This window comes from Heteronotia binoei, unplaced genomic scaffold (genome assembly GCF_032191835.1).
Source record: "Heteronotia binoei isolate CCM8104 ecotype False Entrance Well unplaced genomic scaffold, APGP_CSIRO_Hbin_v1 ptg001203l, whole genome shotgun sequence".
Classification (NCBI taxonomy): Eukaryota; Metazoa; Chordata; class Lepidosauria; order Squamata; family Gekkonidae; genus Heteronotia; species Heteronotia binoei.
Genome location: NW_026800204.1, coordinates 83,589 through 100,228, shown reverse-complemented (window position 1 = coordinate 100,228; position 16,640 = coordinate 83,589). Strand labels below are relative to the sequence as shown.

At 49.9% G+C, this 16,640-nt stretch overlaps 1 protein-coding gene across 1 annotated transcript in view; it reads left to right on the top strand.

Moving 5' to 3' along the window:
• Positions 1-16,640, top strand: part of LOC132590948 (rho guanine nucleotide exchange factor 17-like) — a 99,302-nt gene that overhangs the window by 71,055 nt on the left and 11,607 nt on the right. The window contains 4 exon segments of the mRNA XM_060263860.1: positions 7,456-7,529; positions 8,241-8,434; positions 12,750-13,000; positions 15,108-15,357. Of these exon segments, the coding sequence (XP_060119843.1) occupies positions 7,456-7,529; positions 8,241-8,434; positions 12,750-13,000; positions 15,108-15,357 (769 nt within the window).

The following is a 16,640-nucleotide window of genomic DNA, read 5'->3' as shown; positions in this document are numbered from 1 at the left end:
GCTCAGCAATTTCATCGAATGCCCACGAGTTCTTGTATTGTGAGAAAGGGAGAAAAGTACTTCTTTCTCTACTTTCTCCATTCCATGCATTATCTTGTAAACCTCTATCATGTCACCCCGCAGTCGACGTTTCTCCAAGCTAAAGAGTCCCAAGCGTTTCAACCTTTCTTCATAGGGAAAGTGCTCCAGCCCTTTAATCATTCTAGTTGCCCTTCTCTGCACCTTCTCTAATGCTATAATATCCTTTTTGAGGTGCGGCGACCAGAACTGCACACAGTACTCCAAATGAGACTGCACCATCGATTTATACAGGGGCATTATGATACTGGCTGATTTGTTTTCAATTCCCTTCCTAATAATTCCCAGCATGGCGTTGGCCTTTTTTATTGCAAGCGCACACTGTCTTGACACTTTCAGTGAGTTATCTATCATGACCCCAAGATCTCTCTCTTGGTCAGTCTCTGCCAGTTCACACCCCATCAACTTGTATTTGTAGCTGGGATTCTTAGCCCCAATGTGCATTACTTTGCACTTGGCCACATTGAACCGCATCTGCCACGTTGACGCCCACTCACCCAGCCTCAACAGATCCCTTTGGAGTTCCTCACAATCCTCTCTGGTTCTCACCACCCTGAACAATTTAGTGTCATCCGCAAACTTGGCCACTTCACTGCTCACTCCCAACTCTAAATCATTTATGAACAAGTTAAAGAGCATGGGACCCAGTACCGAGCCCTGCGGCACCCCACTGCTTACCGTCCTCCACTGCGAAGACTGCCCATTTATACTCACTCTCTGCTTCCTATTACTCAGCCAGTTTTTGATCCACAAGAGGACCTGTCCTTTTACTCCATGATTCTCAAGCTTTCTAAGGAGCCTTTGATGAGGAACTTTATCAAAAGCTTTCTGGAAGTCAAGGTAAACAACATCTATCGGGTCTCCTTTGTCCACATGTTTGTTCACCCCCTCAAAGAAATGCAACAGGTTAGTGAGGCAAGATCTTCCCTTGCAGAACCCATGCTGAGTCTTCCTCAATAACCCGTGTTCATCAATGTGCCTACTCATTCTGTCCTTGATAATGGTTTCTACCAACTTTCCCGGTATTGAAGTCAGACTGACTGGCCTGTAATTTCCCGGATCTCCTCTGGAACCTTTTTTAAAGATGGGGGTGACATTTGCTACCTTCCAGTCGTCAGGAACGGAGGCAGATTTCAGTGAAAGATTACAGATTTTTGTTAGAAGATCCACAAGTTCAACTTTGAGTTCTTTCAGAACTCTCGGATGTATGCCATCCGGACCCGGTGACTTATTAGTTTTTAATTTGTCTATCAGTTGTAGGACCTCCTCATTTGTCACCTCAATCTGACTCAGGTCTTTCAACACCCCTTCCAAAATTAGTGGTTCTGGGGCGGGCAAAAAGTTCTCGTCTTCCACAGTGAAGACGGAGGCAAAAAATTCATTTAGCTTCTCAGCCATTTCCCTATCCTCCTTCAGTAATCCTTTTACCCCATGGTCATCCAAGGGCCCCACTGCCTCCCTGGCTGGTTTCCTACTTCTAATATATTTGAAGAAAGTTTTATTGTTGGTCTTTATGTTTTTTGCAATATGCTCCTCATAGTCCCTTTTTGCCTGCCTGATCACAGTCTTGCATTTGATTTGCCACAGCCTGTGTTCCCTTTTACTAATGTCACTTGGACTGGTTTTCCACCGCTTAAAGGAGTCCTTCTTACCTTTTACAGCTTCCATTACTTTGTTTGTTAACCACGCAGGCCTTTTCTTATGCCTGTTTGTGCCTTTCCTAACTTGTGGTATGTATTTTATCTGAGCTTCTAGGATTATAGTTTTAAATAGCATCCAAGCTTCCCCAAGGGTTTTGACCGTATGTACCTTTCCTTTCAGTTTCCTCCTCACATGCCTCCTCATCTCAGTGTATTTACCCCTTTTAAAGTTAAATGTGGTTGTGGCGGTCTTTTTGGACAACTCCCTATTTATACAAACGGTGAAATCAATAACATTATGGTCACTGCTCCCAAGCGGCGCAATCACTTTTACATCTCTCACCAAGTCTTGGGCATTACTTAGGACCAAATCCAGGATCGCCCCACCCCTGGTAGGTTCTGAGACCATCTGCTCCATAGCACAGTCATTGAGAGCATCAAGAAACTCAATCTCTTTCTCTCGACCAGAACACATATTGACCCAATCAATCTGCGGGTAGTTAAAATCACCTATTACGACACAGTTTTTACGTTTAGCCGCTATCTTTAAGCCTTCCATCATATTATAATCGTCCTCTCTCTTTTGATTTGGTGGGCGATAACAAACTCCCATAGTTAAATTTCCTTTTGGGCCCTCTATTTCAACCCAAAGCATTTCTAAAAATGAATCTAATTCTCTGATCTCAGTCTTACTGGACCGTATATCCTCTCTGACATACAGAGCCACCCCACCTCCAACCCTTCCCTCCCTATCCTTCCGATATAACTTATATCCAGGAATCACCGTGTCCCACTGATTCTCCTCATTCCACCAAGTTTCTGAAATTCCCACAATGTCTATGTTTTCTCCCAACACTAAACATTCCAATTCACCAATTTTACTTTGAACACTTCTAGCATTTGCATACAAACATCTATAATTTCCCAGGCGAGCTAGGCCCGCCACCTTCCTATCTATCTATCTACTATCTATCTATCTACTATCTTCTATCTATCATCCATCTGTCTGTCTGTCTGTCTAGCTGTCTGACTGTCTGTCTAGCTATCTTAGTAGATTTATAGTCCGCATTTCTCCATAATGGGCTCACAAGCACAATACAACAGTAAAACAGTAAAAAAAATCCAACAATAAGAACATAAGAGAAGCCATGTTGGATCAGGCCAATGGCCCATCCAGTCCAACACTCTGTGTCACACAGTGGCCAATATATGTGTGTGTATGTATACACACACACACACACACACACATATATGTACTGTAACTAATAGCCACTGATGGACCTCTCCTCCATATATCCATCCAGTCCCCTCTTAAAGCTGGCTATGCTTGTAGCCGCCACCACCTCCTGTGGCAGTGAGTTCCACATGTTAATCCCCCTTTGGGTGAAGAAGTACTTCCTTTTATCCGTTTTAACCTGACTGCTCAGCAATTTCATTCAATGCCCACGAGTTCTTGTATTGTGAGAAAGGGAGAAAAGTACCTCTTTCTCTACTTTCTCCATCCCATGCATCATCTTGCCAACCTCTCTCATGTCACCCCGCAGTCGACGTTTCTCCAAGCTAAAGAGCCCTTTCTTCATAGGGAAAGTGTTCCAACCCTTTAATCATTCAATTTGCCCTTTTCTGCACTTTCCCCAATGTTATAATATCCTTTTTGACCGTTTGCTCCTCTGTAGCATGCATTTCCCTCCATGTAGAAAAGTTGGCTCGGGGAGAAGAATTCTAACCTAGTCAGTTTTCTCTGAGCAGAGAATCTTTATACCAGGGGTGTCAAACTCATTTGTTCATGAGGGCCAGATCTGATATAAATAAGACCTTGTCAGACCAGGCCGAGCTGTGTTGGGCCAGGCCATGCGTGTACCTATTGAAGATTAGGGAGCAGGGATATAAACTTTTTAAAGGACGCAGACAAACACGACTAAAGATTTTTTTTTTAAAACTTAAAATAAAACATGCCTGGAGAGGAGGCGGCTGAGAGGTGATAGGATCACCATCTTCAAGTCCTCGAAGGGCTGTCCTACAGAGGATGGGGTGGAATTGTTACCTGTGGCCCCAGAAGGTAGGACCAGAACCAGTGAGTTGAAATTAAATCAAAAGAGTTTCCGGCTCAACATGAGGAAGAACTTCCTGACCGTTAGAGCGGTTCCTCAGTGGAACAGGCTTCCTCGGGAGGTGGTGGGCTCTCCTTCCTTGGAGGTTTTTAAGCAGAGGCTAGGTGGCTATCTGACAGCGATGAAGATCCTGTGAATTTAGGGGGAGGTGTTTGTGAGTTTCCTGCATTGCGCAGGGGGTTGAGACTAGATGACCCTGGAGGTCCCTTCCAACTCAGGAGGTGGTGGACTCTCCTTCCTTGGAGGTTTTTCAGCAGAGGCTAGAGGGCCATTTGACAGCAATGAAGATCCTGTGAATGTAGGGGGAGGTGTTTGTGAGTTTCCTGCATTGCGCAGGGGGTTGAGACTAGATGACCCTGGGGGTCCCTTCCAACTCTATGACTCTATGATTCCTCAGGATGTGGTGGGCTCTCCTTCCTTGAAGGTTTTTCAGCAGAGGCTAGATGGCCCTCTGACAGCAATGAAGATCCTGTGAATGTAGGGGGAGGTGTTTGTGAGTTTCCTGCGTTGTGCAGGGGGTGGGACTAGATGACCCTGGAGGTCCCTTCCTCTATGGTTCTCTGTTTAAAACATTAGCACTCGTTGGTCTTTAAGGTCCTTTCTTTGTATTTCTCCCATGGGATCCAGAGAAGTGGGCCAAGGAAGCTCTGGCTCTTTCCCTCCCTCCCTGGGGGACAAGGAGGGGAGGAGCCTCAGCCAATGGAGAAAATAGAGGCTTTGCTCTGCAGCTTCTGTGGGACTAAGCAAGCCTGGCAAAGCAAGCTGAGATGCAGAAGGAAGCAGGAGAGGGGGAGAAGGAAACAGACAAGAGCCAGTTGCTCAGGGGGCTGATAGGAGCCCTCTGGGGGGCTAATTTGGCCCCCAGGCCATGTCTGACACCCCTACTTTATACAGTAGAGCACTTAGATCCTTAACCTGCAGGCCCTGTCTGCTGTTTCTGAGGTTTTAGCGGTGGCTCAGATTACAAAGACTTTGACTGAAACTGCAAAATTCTCTCCCAGAATTCTGACCCTGCCCAGCTGAGAGCTCGTATTGGAGCGTATGCTGCTCCTTGTTCCTGCCTCAGTGCGAAAGGTCCAAGCAGAGGTTCCCTTTCCTTCCCCATAAGGACCACTGGTGTCTGAGCGACCGCATTTTAATCCCAGTTCAAGCAAACTTTCGCTTCAGTCCCTTGAACCGTCCGGTCACATGCTATCGCTGAGCCTCTCACTTTCAACGGACCATCTGTGAACATTCCATGATGTCATCGCAGGTTGGGCAGCGTCAGCCGGATTTTGGTGTACGTGGAAAAACCCCAGATGGTGCGGTCTCATTTGGAGTACTGTGTGCAATTCTGGTCACTGCACCTCAAAAAGGATATTTCTCTCTCTCTCTTCTCTCTTCTCTTGGCTTGGCTTCGCATTGGGAAAAGTGCAGAAAAGGGCAACTAGAATGATTCAAGGTTTGGAACACTTTCCCTATGAAGAAAGGGCTCTTTAGCTTGGAGAAACGTCGACTGCGGGGTGACATGAGAGAGGTTTACAAGATTATGCATGGGATGGAGAAAGTAGAAGATATTGGATTTATATCCCGCCCTCCACTCCGAAGAGTCTCAGAGCGGCTCACAATCTCCTTTCCCTTCCTCCCCCACAACAGACACCCTGTGAGGTGGGTGGGGCTGGAGAGGGCTCTCACAGCAGCTGCCCTTTCAAGGACAACCTCTGCCAGAGCTATGGCTGACCCAAGGCCATGCTAGCAGGTGCAAGTGGAGGAGTGGGGAATCAAACCCGGTTCTCCCAGATAAGAGTCCGCACACTTAACCATTACACCAAACTGGCTCTCCTTTTCTCCCTTTCTCACAATACAGGAACTCGTGGGCATTCAATGAAATTGCTGAGCAGTCAGGTTAAAATGGATAAAAGAAAGTCCTTCTTCACCCAAAGGGTGATTAACATGTAGAATTCACTGCCACAGGAGGTGGTGGCGGCCACAAGCATAGCCACCTTCAAGAGGGGATTGGATCAACATCTGGAGCAGAGGTCCATCAGTGGCTATTAGCCACAGTGTGTGTGTGTATATATTGGCCACTGTGTGACACAGAGTGTTGGACTGGATGGGCCACTGGCCTGATCCAACATGGCTTCTCTTATGTTCTTATGAGACACAGAGTGTTGGACTGGATGGGCCATTGGCCTGATCCAACATGGCTTCTCTTATGTTCTTGGCACATTGGCTCTGACCTTACACCTACCTTGATCAGTTCTGGACCTTGTGGTGAGGCATACAAGAAGACACTGGACGCCCTTGATTAGGACATAAGGCTGTAGAATAAGAGGCCTCAAGACGATCTGTTAGCCTTCGTCACTTCGTTAAATTTCCTTGTGGTCCAGCATTGTCCTGTGGTTCTATTGTATTCTGTATGATGAGCCTATATGTGTACTTCCTTTTCTGCACTCTGAAGAAGACCAACCTAGGTCGAAATGTGTCAGGTCAAGTTAAGTTAAGTGGGTTCCCGTTGTGGTTTTATGATACTATAAAGGACAGAGGCTCATGATGGCCCCCTTAATGGTTTTAAAGGTAAAGGTCATTTCCGACTCTGGGTTGACGTTGCTTTCACGTTTTCACAGCGGACTTTTTAGGGGGTGGTTTGCCATTTCCTTCCCCAGTCCTCTACGCTTCCCCCCCAGCAAGCTGGGGACTCATTTGACCGACCTCGGAAGGATGGAAGGTTGAGTCAACCTCGAGCCGGCTACCTGAAAACCCAGCTTCCGCGGGGGATCGAACTCAGGTCGTGAGCAGAGCTTAGGACTGCAGTACTGCAGCTTTACCACTCTGCGCCACAGGGCTCCTTCAGTATAGATAGGAAAGGAAAGGTGCCCTGTGCAAGCACCAGTCGTTTCCAACTCTGGGGTGACGTTTCTTTCACAACTTTTTCACGGCAGACTTTTTACGGGGTGGTTTGCCCATTTCCTTCCCCAGTCCTCTACGCTTTCCCCCCAGCAAGCTGGGGACTCATTTCACCGACCTCGGAAGGATGGAAGGCTCGAGCCAGCTACCTGAAAACCCAGCTTCCGCGGGGGATCGAACTCAGGTCGTGAGCAGAGCTTAGGACTGCAGTACTGCAGCTTTAACACTCTGCGCCACAGGGCTCCTTCAGCATACATAGGAGGTCCCTTGTGCAAGCACCAGTCATTTCTGACTCTGGGGTGACGTTGGTTTCACAACGTTTTCACAGCAGACTTTTTAGTGGGTGGTTTGCCGTTGCCTTCCCCAGTCCTCTACACTTTCCCCCCAGCAAGCTGGGGACTCATTTTACCGACCTCGGAAGGATGGAAGGCTGAGTCAACCTCGAGCCGGCGACCTGAAAACCCAGCTTCCGCCGGGGATCGAACTCAGGTGGTGAGCAGAGCTTAGGACTGCAGTCCTGCAGCTTTACCCCTCTGCGCCACGGGGCTCTCAAACGGTTTTAGCTTTCTATAATAAACGCATGTACGTTCGCTTATGGTTTTATTATACAGTTGGCTTTTAACCTTTAATTGCATATCGACCTTTTAGGTGCGTAAAAAGCTGCCACTGGCTTTTGTTCGCCCGCCAGCACTCGAAGGAGTCTGGGTGACGTTTGTCTTTTTCTCCCTCTCCCTCACTAGCTTCCAACAAAAACTGCCTGGATCCTGAGTTCCTGAAGGCAATTCCCATCATGAAAACGAGGAGTGGGATGCAGGTATGCTCAGGCGTTGTCGATCGAGCAGCTCTCGTTGACTGCCCCTTTTGGAGTAGGCATCATAAATCAAAACCTTGGAAATAGGGAAGCTCATTGCCATGAGTCGTTTTGTAGAAAAATAGGGGGTGGAGCTCATTAGCATAATCATTAGCATATGCCACCCCACCCCCAGCCAAAAGCAACCCGATGCAAGAAAAGAGAGCCCTGGACGAGCGAGGCCTGCTTGGACCGGCTAGACATCCAGCCAGCCCAAGAAGGCCTCGCTCACCTGGGGCTCTCCTGAGCCATTGCCCCGTCCCCCAGTCAAAAGGCCAGGAAGCCACCCGTTGCCCAAAATCACATCAGAAGTGGAGAAAGGGTGGTGTGGGCTTCTCCAGGGGTTAACGAGGGCTGCTGGGGGTGTGGCAAAGCCTCTGGTGGCTGGCTGGCTGCCTGCTCTCCTCATCCAGGGATTGTTATGCAGCTGCACCTCCTATTCAAAGGATGAGGGAGGTGGGGAGGAAGAGGGGGAGCCCTCAGAAAGGTTCAGGAGCTGCGCAAGTGATGTCATCGTGTCAGCCGCTGTAGGAGCTTCTGGGGAAAACTCTTATGGTTTTCCTGGACGCTCTAGCAATTTGAGAGGGAAAACTCTATGGTACGGCCCGGGCGCTTGGGGGCCGTATCCCTGACCAATGTCAACCAAGCCTTTCTCGTCCCTTGCCTCCTCTCCAGTTCTCCTGCGCCTCTCCCAGCCACAGCAGCCTGGAGAACGCCTACGAGGTGTGGGTGTGCAACAGCGACGGCTACGTGGGGCAGGTCTGCCTCCTCAGCATCCGGAAGGAGCCCATCGTGGAAGCCTGCATCGCCGTCTGCTCCGCCCGGATCCTGTGCATTGCCTCCGTGCCCGGCCTGAAGAGGACGTTCAGGTGAGCTCCCTGGTGCCTCTTAAGAACCCCAGCCCTTTTTGTGTCCGCAGGCACCTTTGGAATTCTGACCCACAAAATGGCTGCCGCAGGAGGCGGAGACAGGCACAAAATGGCTGCCTGGGGCTTACTTTCGGGCCCACAGTGAATGAAGATCCCTGTGCTGGGGTGGCAGCTGCTGCCAGTGGCCCATCCAGTCCAGCACTCTGTGTCACATAAGAACATAAGAGAAGCCATGTTGGATCAGGCCAATGGCCCCTCCAGTCCAACACTCTGTGTCACATAAGAACATAAGAGAAGCCATGTTGGATCAGGCCAGTGGCCCCTCCAGTCCAACACTCTGTGTCACATAAGAACATAAGAGAAGCCCTGTTGGATCAGGCCAGTGGCCCATCCAGTCCAACACTCTGTGTCACAGAAGAACATAAGAGAAGCCATGTTGGATCAGGCCAGTGGCCCATCCAGTCCAACACTCTGTGTCACATAAGAACATAAGAGAAGCCATGTTGGATCAGGCCAATGGCCCCTCCAGTCCAGCACTCTGTGTCACGTAAGAACATAAGAGAAGCCATGGTGGATCAGGCCAGTGGCCCCTCCAGTCCAACACTCTGTGTCACATAAGAACATAAGAGAAGCCATGTTGGATCAGGCCAATGGCCCCTCCAGTCCAACACTCTGTGTCACATAAGAACATAAGATAAGCCATGTTGGATCAGGCCAATGGCCCATCCAGTCCAGCACTCTGTGTCACATAAGAACATAAGAGAAGCCATGGTGGATCAGGCCAGTGGCTCATCCAGTCCAACACTCTGTGTCTCATAAGAACATAAGAGAAGCCATGTTGGATCAGGCCAGTGGCCCCTCCAGTCCAACACTCTGTGTCACATAAGAACATAAGAGAAGCCATGTTGGATCAGGCCAATGGCCCATCCAGTCCAGCACTCTGTGTCACATAAGAACATAAGAGAAGCCATGGTGGATCAGGCCAGTGGCTCATCCAGTCCAACACTCTGTGTCTCATAAGAACATAAGAGAAGCCATGTTGGATCAGGCCAGTGGCCCCTCCAGTCCAACACTCTATGTCACACAGTGGCCAATATGTGTGTGTGTATATATATACACCCTGTGGCTAATAGCGACTGGTGGACCTCTGCTCCATATTTTTATCCAATCCCCTCTTAAAGCTGGCAATGCTTGTAGCCGCCACCACTTCCTGTGGCAGTGAATTCCACATGTTAATCACCCTTTGGGTGAAGAAGTACTTCCTTTAATCCGTTCTAACCCAACTGCTCAGCAATTTTATCGAATGCCCACGAGTTCTTGTATTGTGAGAAAGGGAAAAAAGGACTTCTTTCTCTACTTTCTCCATCCCATGCATAATCTTGTCAACCTCTCTCATGTCACCCCGCAGTCAACGTTTCTCCAAGCTAAAAAGCCCCAAGCGTTCTAACTTTTCTTCATAGGGGAAGTGTTCCAAACCTTGAATCATTCTAGTTGCCCTTTTCTGCACTTTTTCCAATGCTATAATATCCTTTTTGAGGTGCAGTGACCAGAATTGCACACAGTATTCCAAATGAGACCGCACCATCGATTTATACAGGAGCATTATGATACTGGCTGATTTGTTTTCAGTTCCCTTTCGAATAATTCCCAGCATGGCGTTGGCCTTTTTTATTGCAATCGCACACTGTCTTGACAGTTTCAGTGAGTTATCTAAATAACTCACTAAAATTAATGTATATATATATTTTAGTAATTACAGTATGCCTATATTGTACATATTACTGGCAGTATGCAGTAGATACTAAATGTAAATACAGATTGCATTTTCTCCAGGGGAGCTGATCTCTGCCGGATGGAGATCAGTTGGAAAGGAGGGAGATCACCTGGAGGCTGCCAACCCTAAATACAATGTCACTTTTAGCTGCATGGCAGTAATAATACTGGGACTTCTATTATTTTTTTCAAGCTACTACAAACATCATTAACATTTTTAACTTATCTTCAAATGTCTTATCTGGGAGAACCAGGTTTGATTCCCCACTCCTCCACTTGCAGCTGCTGGAATGGCCTTGGGTCAGCCATAGCTCTCTTATCTGGGAGAACCGGGTTTGATTCCCCACTCTTCCACTTGCAGCTGCTGGAATGGCCTTGGGTCACCCATAGCTCTCTTCTCTGGGAGAACCGGGTTTGATTCCCCACTCCTCCACTTGCAGCTGCTGGAATGGCCTTGGGTCAGACAGAGCTCTCTTATCTGGGAGACCCGGGTTTGATTCCCCACTCCTCCACTTGCAGCTGCTGGAATGGCCTTGGGTCAGCCATAGCTCTCTTCTCTGGGAGAACCGGGTTTGATTCCCCACTCCTCCACTTGCAGCTGCTGGAATTGCCTTGGGTCAGAGAGAGCTCTCTTATCTGGGAGACCCGGGTTTGATTCCCCACTCCTCCACTTGCAGCTGCTGGAATGGCCTTGGGTCAGCCAGAGCTCTCTTATCTGAGAGAACCGGGTTTGATTCCCCGCTCTTCCACTTGCACCTGCTGGAATGGCCTTGGGTCAGCCATAGCTCTCTTCTCTGGAAGAACCGGGTTTGATTCCCCACTCCTCCACTTGCATCTGCTGGAATGGCCTTGGGTCAGCCAGAGCTCTGGCAGAGGTTGTCCTTGAAAGGGCAGCTGCTGTGAGAGCCCTCTCCAGCCCCATCCACCTCACAGGATGTCTGTTGTGGGGGAGAAAGGGAAAGGAGATTGTAGGCCGCTCTGAGACTCTGTCCTTGAAAGGGCAGCTGCTGGGAGAGCCCTCTCCAGCCCCACCCACCTGACAGGGTGTCTGTTGTGGGGGAGGGAGATAAAGGAGATTGTGAGCTACTCTGAGACTCTTGAGTGGACGGCAGAATATAAATCCAATGTCTTCTTCTTCTAGTGGCCAATCAGAAGCCCTCCTGGGCAAAAGCCCTTTCCAGCCACGCCCACTTTCTAAAAACGCTTAGCTGGTGCTTGGAAAGGTGTTGGCAAGCGCTGTCTACCCAAGGGCACCGTTTTGGGGACCCCGTGAGCGACACAGTCCATTGGGGGGGGGCGCATGGTGGTGAGGGAAGTAAACAGAGAAGGAGATTGTTCTCTCGTTCCCCCAATACTAAATCTCAGGGTTAACTGAAGATATCGTCTGACTGGCTGGTTGTGTATCCGTATCTGCCAGTAGAGGTTCCTTCTCTGTTAATTTTTCTCTGACTGTTTTGTTTTCTACTTACACAATACCGGAACTTTCTTTGGTAGCAAGAGCTCCTTTGCAGATTAGGCCACACACACACACACACACACCCCGACGCAGCCAGTCCTCCTGGAGTTTACGGAAGGCCCTGTATGAAGATAGCCCTGGAAGCTCTCGGAGGATTGGCTACGTCAGGGGCGTGTGGCCTGATCCGCAAAGGAGTTCCTTCTACCAAAAAAAGCCTCGCGCGATACCTTTTTCCTGCATTGTTTTAACATACGACGTTTAATGCTCTGCTTCGTTTTCCGATTTCTGTAATCCTTGCCCTACGGCAGCGGCGGCCAATGGCAGCTCTCTGGCTGGGGCTGATGGGAGTTGTAGGCAAAAAAAAAACATCTGGAGAGCTACCGTTGGCCACTCCTGCCCTATCATATTGCTTATTAGGGGTCTCAGTCCGTTGACTGCATTGACGTACACCAGGGGTCCTCAAACTTTTTAAATAGGGGGCCAGTTCACTGTCCCTCAGACTGTTGGCGGGCCGGACTGCCGTTACTGTACAAGGCCGTGGGCCGTCAGTTCTCCGTCTTCTGCATCTCTCTCCCTTCCCCACACCACACACCCCGGCCTGGGAACTCACTTCACCTCGGTATCACCTCACACTCCGTCTCCGCCGCCTCAGCCCAGTGCCGGAAGTGTTCGTTGCTAACGCGAGTTTAGGTCGAACATCACTTCCGGTCTGATTTTGCCATAACCCGGCGGGCCGCATAAACGTCCTCAGCGGGCCGCATCTGGCCCGCGGGCCGTAGTTTGAGGACCCCTGACGTCCATCTTGGCTCCCAGTGAGAAAGGCAGGCTATAAAGTCAATAAATCAAAATGATTGAAAGCAAGGAATTTTTTGGGGGGAGAGGTGGTACATCAGCTGTTGAACTGTTTCCCCTCAGCCTTCAGCCTACTGAATTTTCAGCAGGGGGTGGAAACGTTCTTCCTCCATTCCGCCTTTTTGCTAATTTTCAGTTCCGCTCGGTTCCCTTCCCCTTTTGAAGTTTCTAGGTGGATTGCGTTGTGTCCAGCCGCTTCGCGCGACCGACTGATTTATTGGTTGTTATACGCAGGGAGCGTCCGGAGTCGTTAACCAGCCCGTCCTCTGAACCAGCCCATGCTCCACCGGATGAGGCCGGACCACAGCAGTGTTTGCATATCTCCATTTCTGGGTCTTCGCTGGAGCTCTCGGAGCCCATGGACAGCGCCAATCGAGAACTGGTGCCCTTTGACAGCGACGACACAGATGACGAATCTTCGCCAAGTCCTTCCGGAACCCTCCAAAGCCAGGCCAGCCATTCCACCATCTCCTCAAGCTTTGGAAGTGAGTTCCAAGCCTTCCCGTGAACCTACCAGTTTGCTGTAGTGGTTAAATGCGCGGACTCTTCTCTGGGAGAACCGGGTTTGATTCTCCACTCCTCCACTTGCAGCTGCTGGAAGGGCCTTGGGTCAGCCATAGCTCTCGCACAGCTGTCCTTGAAAGGGCAGCTTCTGGGAGAGCTCTCTCAGCCCCACCCACCTCACAGGGTGTCTGTTGTGTGGGGAGAAGATAGAGAAGATTATGAGCCGCTTTGAGTATCTGATTCAGAGAGAAGGTAAAGATAAAGGGTAGTGCAAGCACCAGTCGTTTCCGATTCTGGGGTGACGTTGCTTTCATGACGTTTTCACGGCAGACTTTTTACGGGGTGGTTTTGCCATTGCCTTCCCCAGTCATCTACGCTTTCCCCCCAGCTGGAGACCCTGGAGAGCCATGAATGGGGCTGTGGCTCAGTGGTAGAGCATCTGCTTGGTAACCAAAAGGTCCCAGGTTAAATCCCCGGCATCTCCAACTAAAAAGGGTCCAGGCAAGTAGGCGTGAAGAACCTCAGCTTGAGACCCTGGAGAGCCATGAATGGGGCTGTGGCTCAGTGGTGGAGCATCTGCTTGGTAACCAAAAGGTCCCAGGTTCAATCCCCAGCATCTCAAACTAAAAAGGGTCCAGGCAAGTAGGCGTGAAGAACCTCAGCTTGAGACCCTGGAGAGCCATGAATGGGACTGTGGCTCAGTGGTAGAGCATCCGCTCGGTAAGCAGAAGGTCTCGGGTTCAATCCCTGGCATCTCCAACAAAAAGGGTCCAGGCAAATAGGCGGCTGCAAAGGTAAAGGTAGTCCCCTGTGCAAGCACCAGTTGTTTCCAACTCTGGGGTGAAGTCACATCACAATGTTTTCACGGCAGACTTTTTACAGTGTGGTTTGCCATTGCCTTCCTCAGTCATCGACACTTTCCCCCCAGCAAACTGGGTACTCATTCTACCAACCCGGGAAGGATGGAAGGCTGAGTCAACCTGGAGCCAGCCACCTGAACTCAACTTCCGCCGGGATTTAACTCAGGTCGAGAGCAGAGCAGGACTGCAGCTTTACCACTCTGTGCCATGGGGCGTCCTAAATATATAGAAATATAAATAAAACTTTGCTGGTCCTAAAGGTGCCACTTGACTCTTGCTTTGTTCTGCCCACCTGGATCAGTTCTGTATGCTGTGAGGAGAAAAGGAAAGGAAAAGGAAAGGTCCCCTATGCAAGCACCGGTCGTTTCCGACTCTGGGGTGACGTTGCTTTCACAACGTTTCCACGGCAGACTTTTTACGGGGTGGCTTGCCATTGCCTTCCCCAGTCCTCTACACCAGGGGTGGCCAACGGTAGCTCTCCAGATGTTTTTTTTTTGCCTACAGCTCCCATCAGCCCCAGACATTGGCCATGCTGGCTGGGGCTGATGGGAGTCGTAGGCAAAAAACATCTGGAGAGCTACCGTTGGCCACCCCTGATCTACACTTCCCCCCCAGCAAGCTGGGTCCTCATTTGACTGACCTCGGAAGGATGGAAGGCTGAGTCAACCTGGAGCCGGCGACCTGAAAACCCAGCTTCCGCCGGGGATCGAACTCAGGTCGTGAGCAGAAAGTTCAGACTGCAGTACTGCAGCTTTACCACTCTGCGCCACGGGGCTCTTTTTCCCGTCTAATTACTTTTGTTAAATTTGTTTCCCCAGAAAGCTATTGAAGTAACTTTCTGGCATAAAAATATCTGTTTAAAACACGTTACAGTACGGCTGAATGTGTAGAGTCAACGTGATCTTAATAATTTCCTATTTTGTGTGCAACTGAAAGTATACGCTCCACAATAACTGCCTTTCAATTTTGAGTAAGTTTTAGGTCTTTGTCTGCTACAGATGCTAAGATGGCTATTGCCGGGATCGAACTCGGGTCGTGAGCAGAGCTTAGGATTGCGGCACTGCAGCTTTAACGCTCTGCGCCACGGGGCTCTTGCCGCGAGGAGAAAAGGCAGGGTAGAAATAAAGGCAGGGGGATGCACGTACGCACCAGAGGATGTGACTCGCTCATTGCCTTTCAGAAGTATGAATGACTAATGCCTGTCTTTCTGTCGCCTCCCATCGGCCAGATGAGGAGATCCCCAGCTCGAAAGACATGACGGCAGAAACCACCAGCTCGGAAGAGGAGCAGGATCCGGCCGCCTTCCTCCCCATCGCCAGCACTTTTGTCCAGAACCGGAACAGCGAGAGTCCCGTGGACGGCCGGGCCATGAGGCGCTCGAGTCGGGGGTCGTTCACCCGGGGGAGCCTGGAAGACCTGTTGAGCATCGACCCAGAGGCGTACCAGAGTTCTATGTGGCTGGGGACTGAGGATGGCTGGTAGGAACAGAATTGGGTTTGCGGGGGGGGCGGCATTGGTTTCATGAAAGCAATCAGCTGCCTTTTAACAAAGATTCCTGTAGTCGTTTCAGCGCAGGGCGTCTGTTGCTGTACGATTTTATCTTGATTTTGCTGCAGGATATTTCCACTTAGGCAACGCCCTTTCGCATCGATTAATAGTTGATGTCCAAATCCGAATACCTTTATTAAGCCAGTTTGGTGTAGTGGTTAAGTGTGCGGACTCTTATCTGGGAGAACCGGGTTTGATTCCCCACTCCTCCACTTGCAGCTGCTGGAATGGCCTTGGGTCAGCCAGAGCTCTCTTATCTGGGAGAACCGGGTTTGATTCCCCACTCCTCCACTTGCAGCTGCTGGAATGGCCTTGGGTCAGCCAGAGCTCTCTTATCTGGGAGAACCAGGTTTGATTCCCCACTCCTCCACTTGCACCTGCTAGCATGGCCTTGGGTCAGCCAGAGTTCTCTTATCTGGGAGAACCGGGTTTGATTCCCCACTCCTCCACTTGCACCTGCTAGCATGGCCTTGGGTCAGCCATAGCTCTGGCAGAGGTTGTCCTCGGAAGGGCAGCTGCTGTGAGAGCCCTCTCCAGCCCCACCTACCTCACAGGGTGTCTGTTGTGGGAGGGAGAAGATATAGGAGATTGTAAGCCGCTCTGAGTCTCTGATTCAGAGAGAAGGGCGGGATATAAATCTGCAGTCTTCTTCTTATTCTTAAGAACATAAGAGAACCTTTATTAAGAACATAAGAGAAGCCCTGTTGGATTAGGCCAATGGCCCTTCGGAGTTCCATGATGCTTTTCAAACCCTGGCTCCGGGCTCCGCCCCCAATGTCTCTTGGCTCCACCCCCAAAGTCTCCTGGCTCCACCCCCAAAGTCCCCAGATATTTCTTGAGTTGGACTTGGCAACCCTAACAGAGAGGGAGAGGCTCAGTCATGGAACAGTGAAAATCACTGAGCCCGTCTGGGGAAGGGCAGGATATCAATTTGCCAAAATAAATAACATAAAAAAATAAAATCAGTACAGCCGCTCAGACGGGAGGGGAAGCTCCGTTAGGCCTGTCCCTCTGAGCCAGAGTTGAAGCTTTTGACTGAAGTCAGTCAGTCAGACCGAGTTCGCAGTCACCTTACGCCGCTCTCACGTTCATCTTCTCAGCGCGGCTCCAGTTTGGTGGCTCCAGAGAGCCAGTTTGGCGTAGAGAGCCAGTTTGGTATAGTGGTTAAGTGTGCGAACTCTTATCTGGAAGAACCGGGTTTGATTCCCCACTC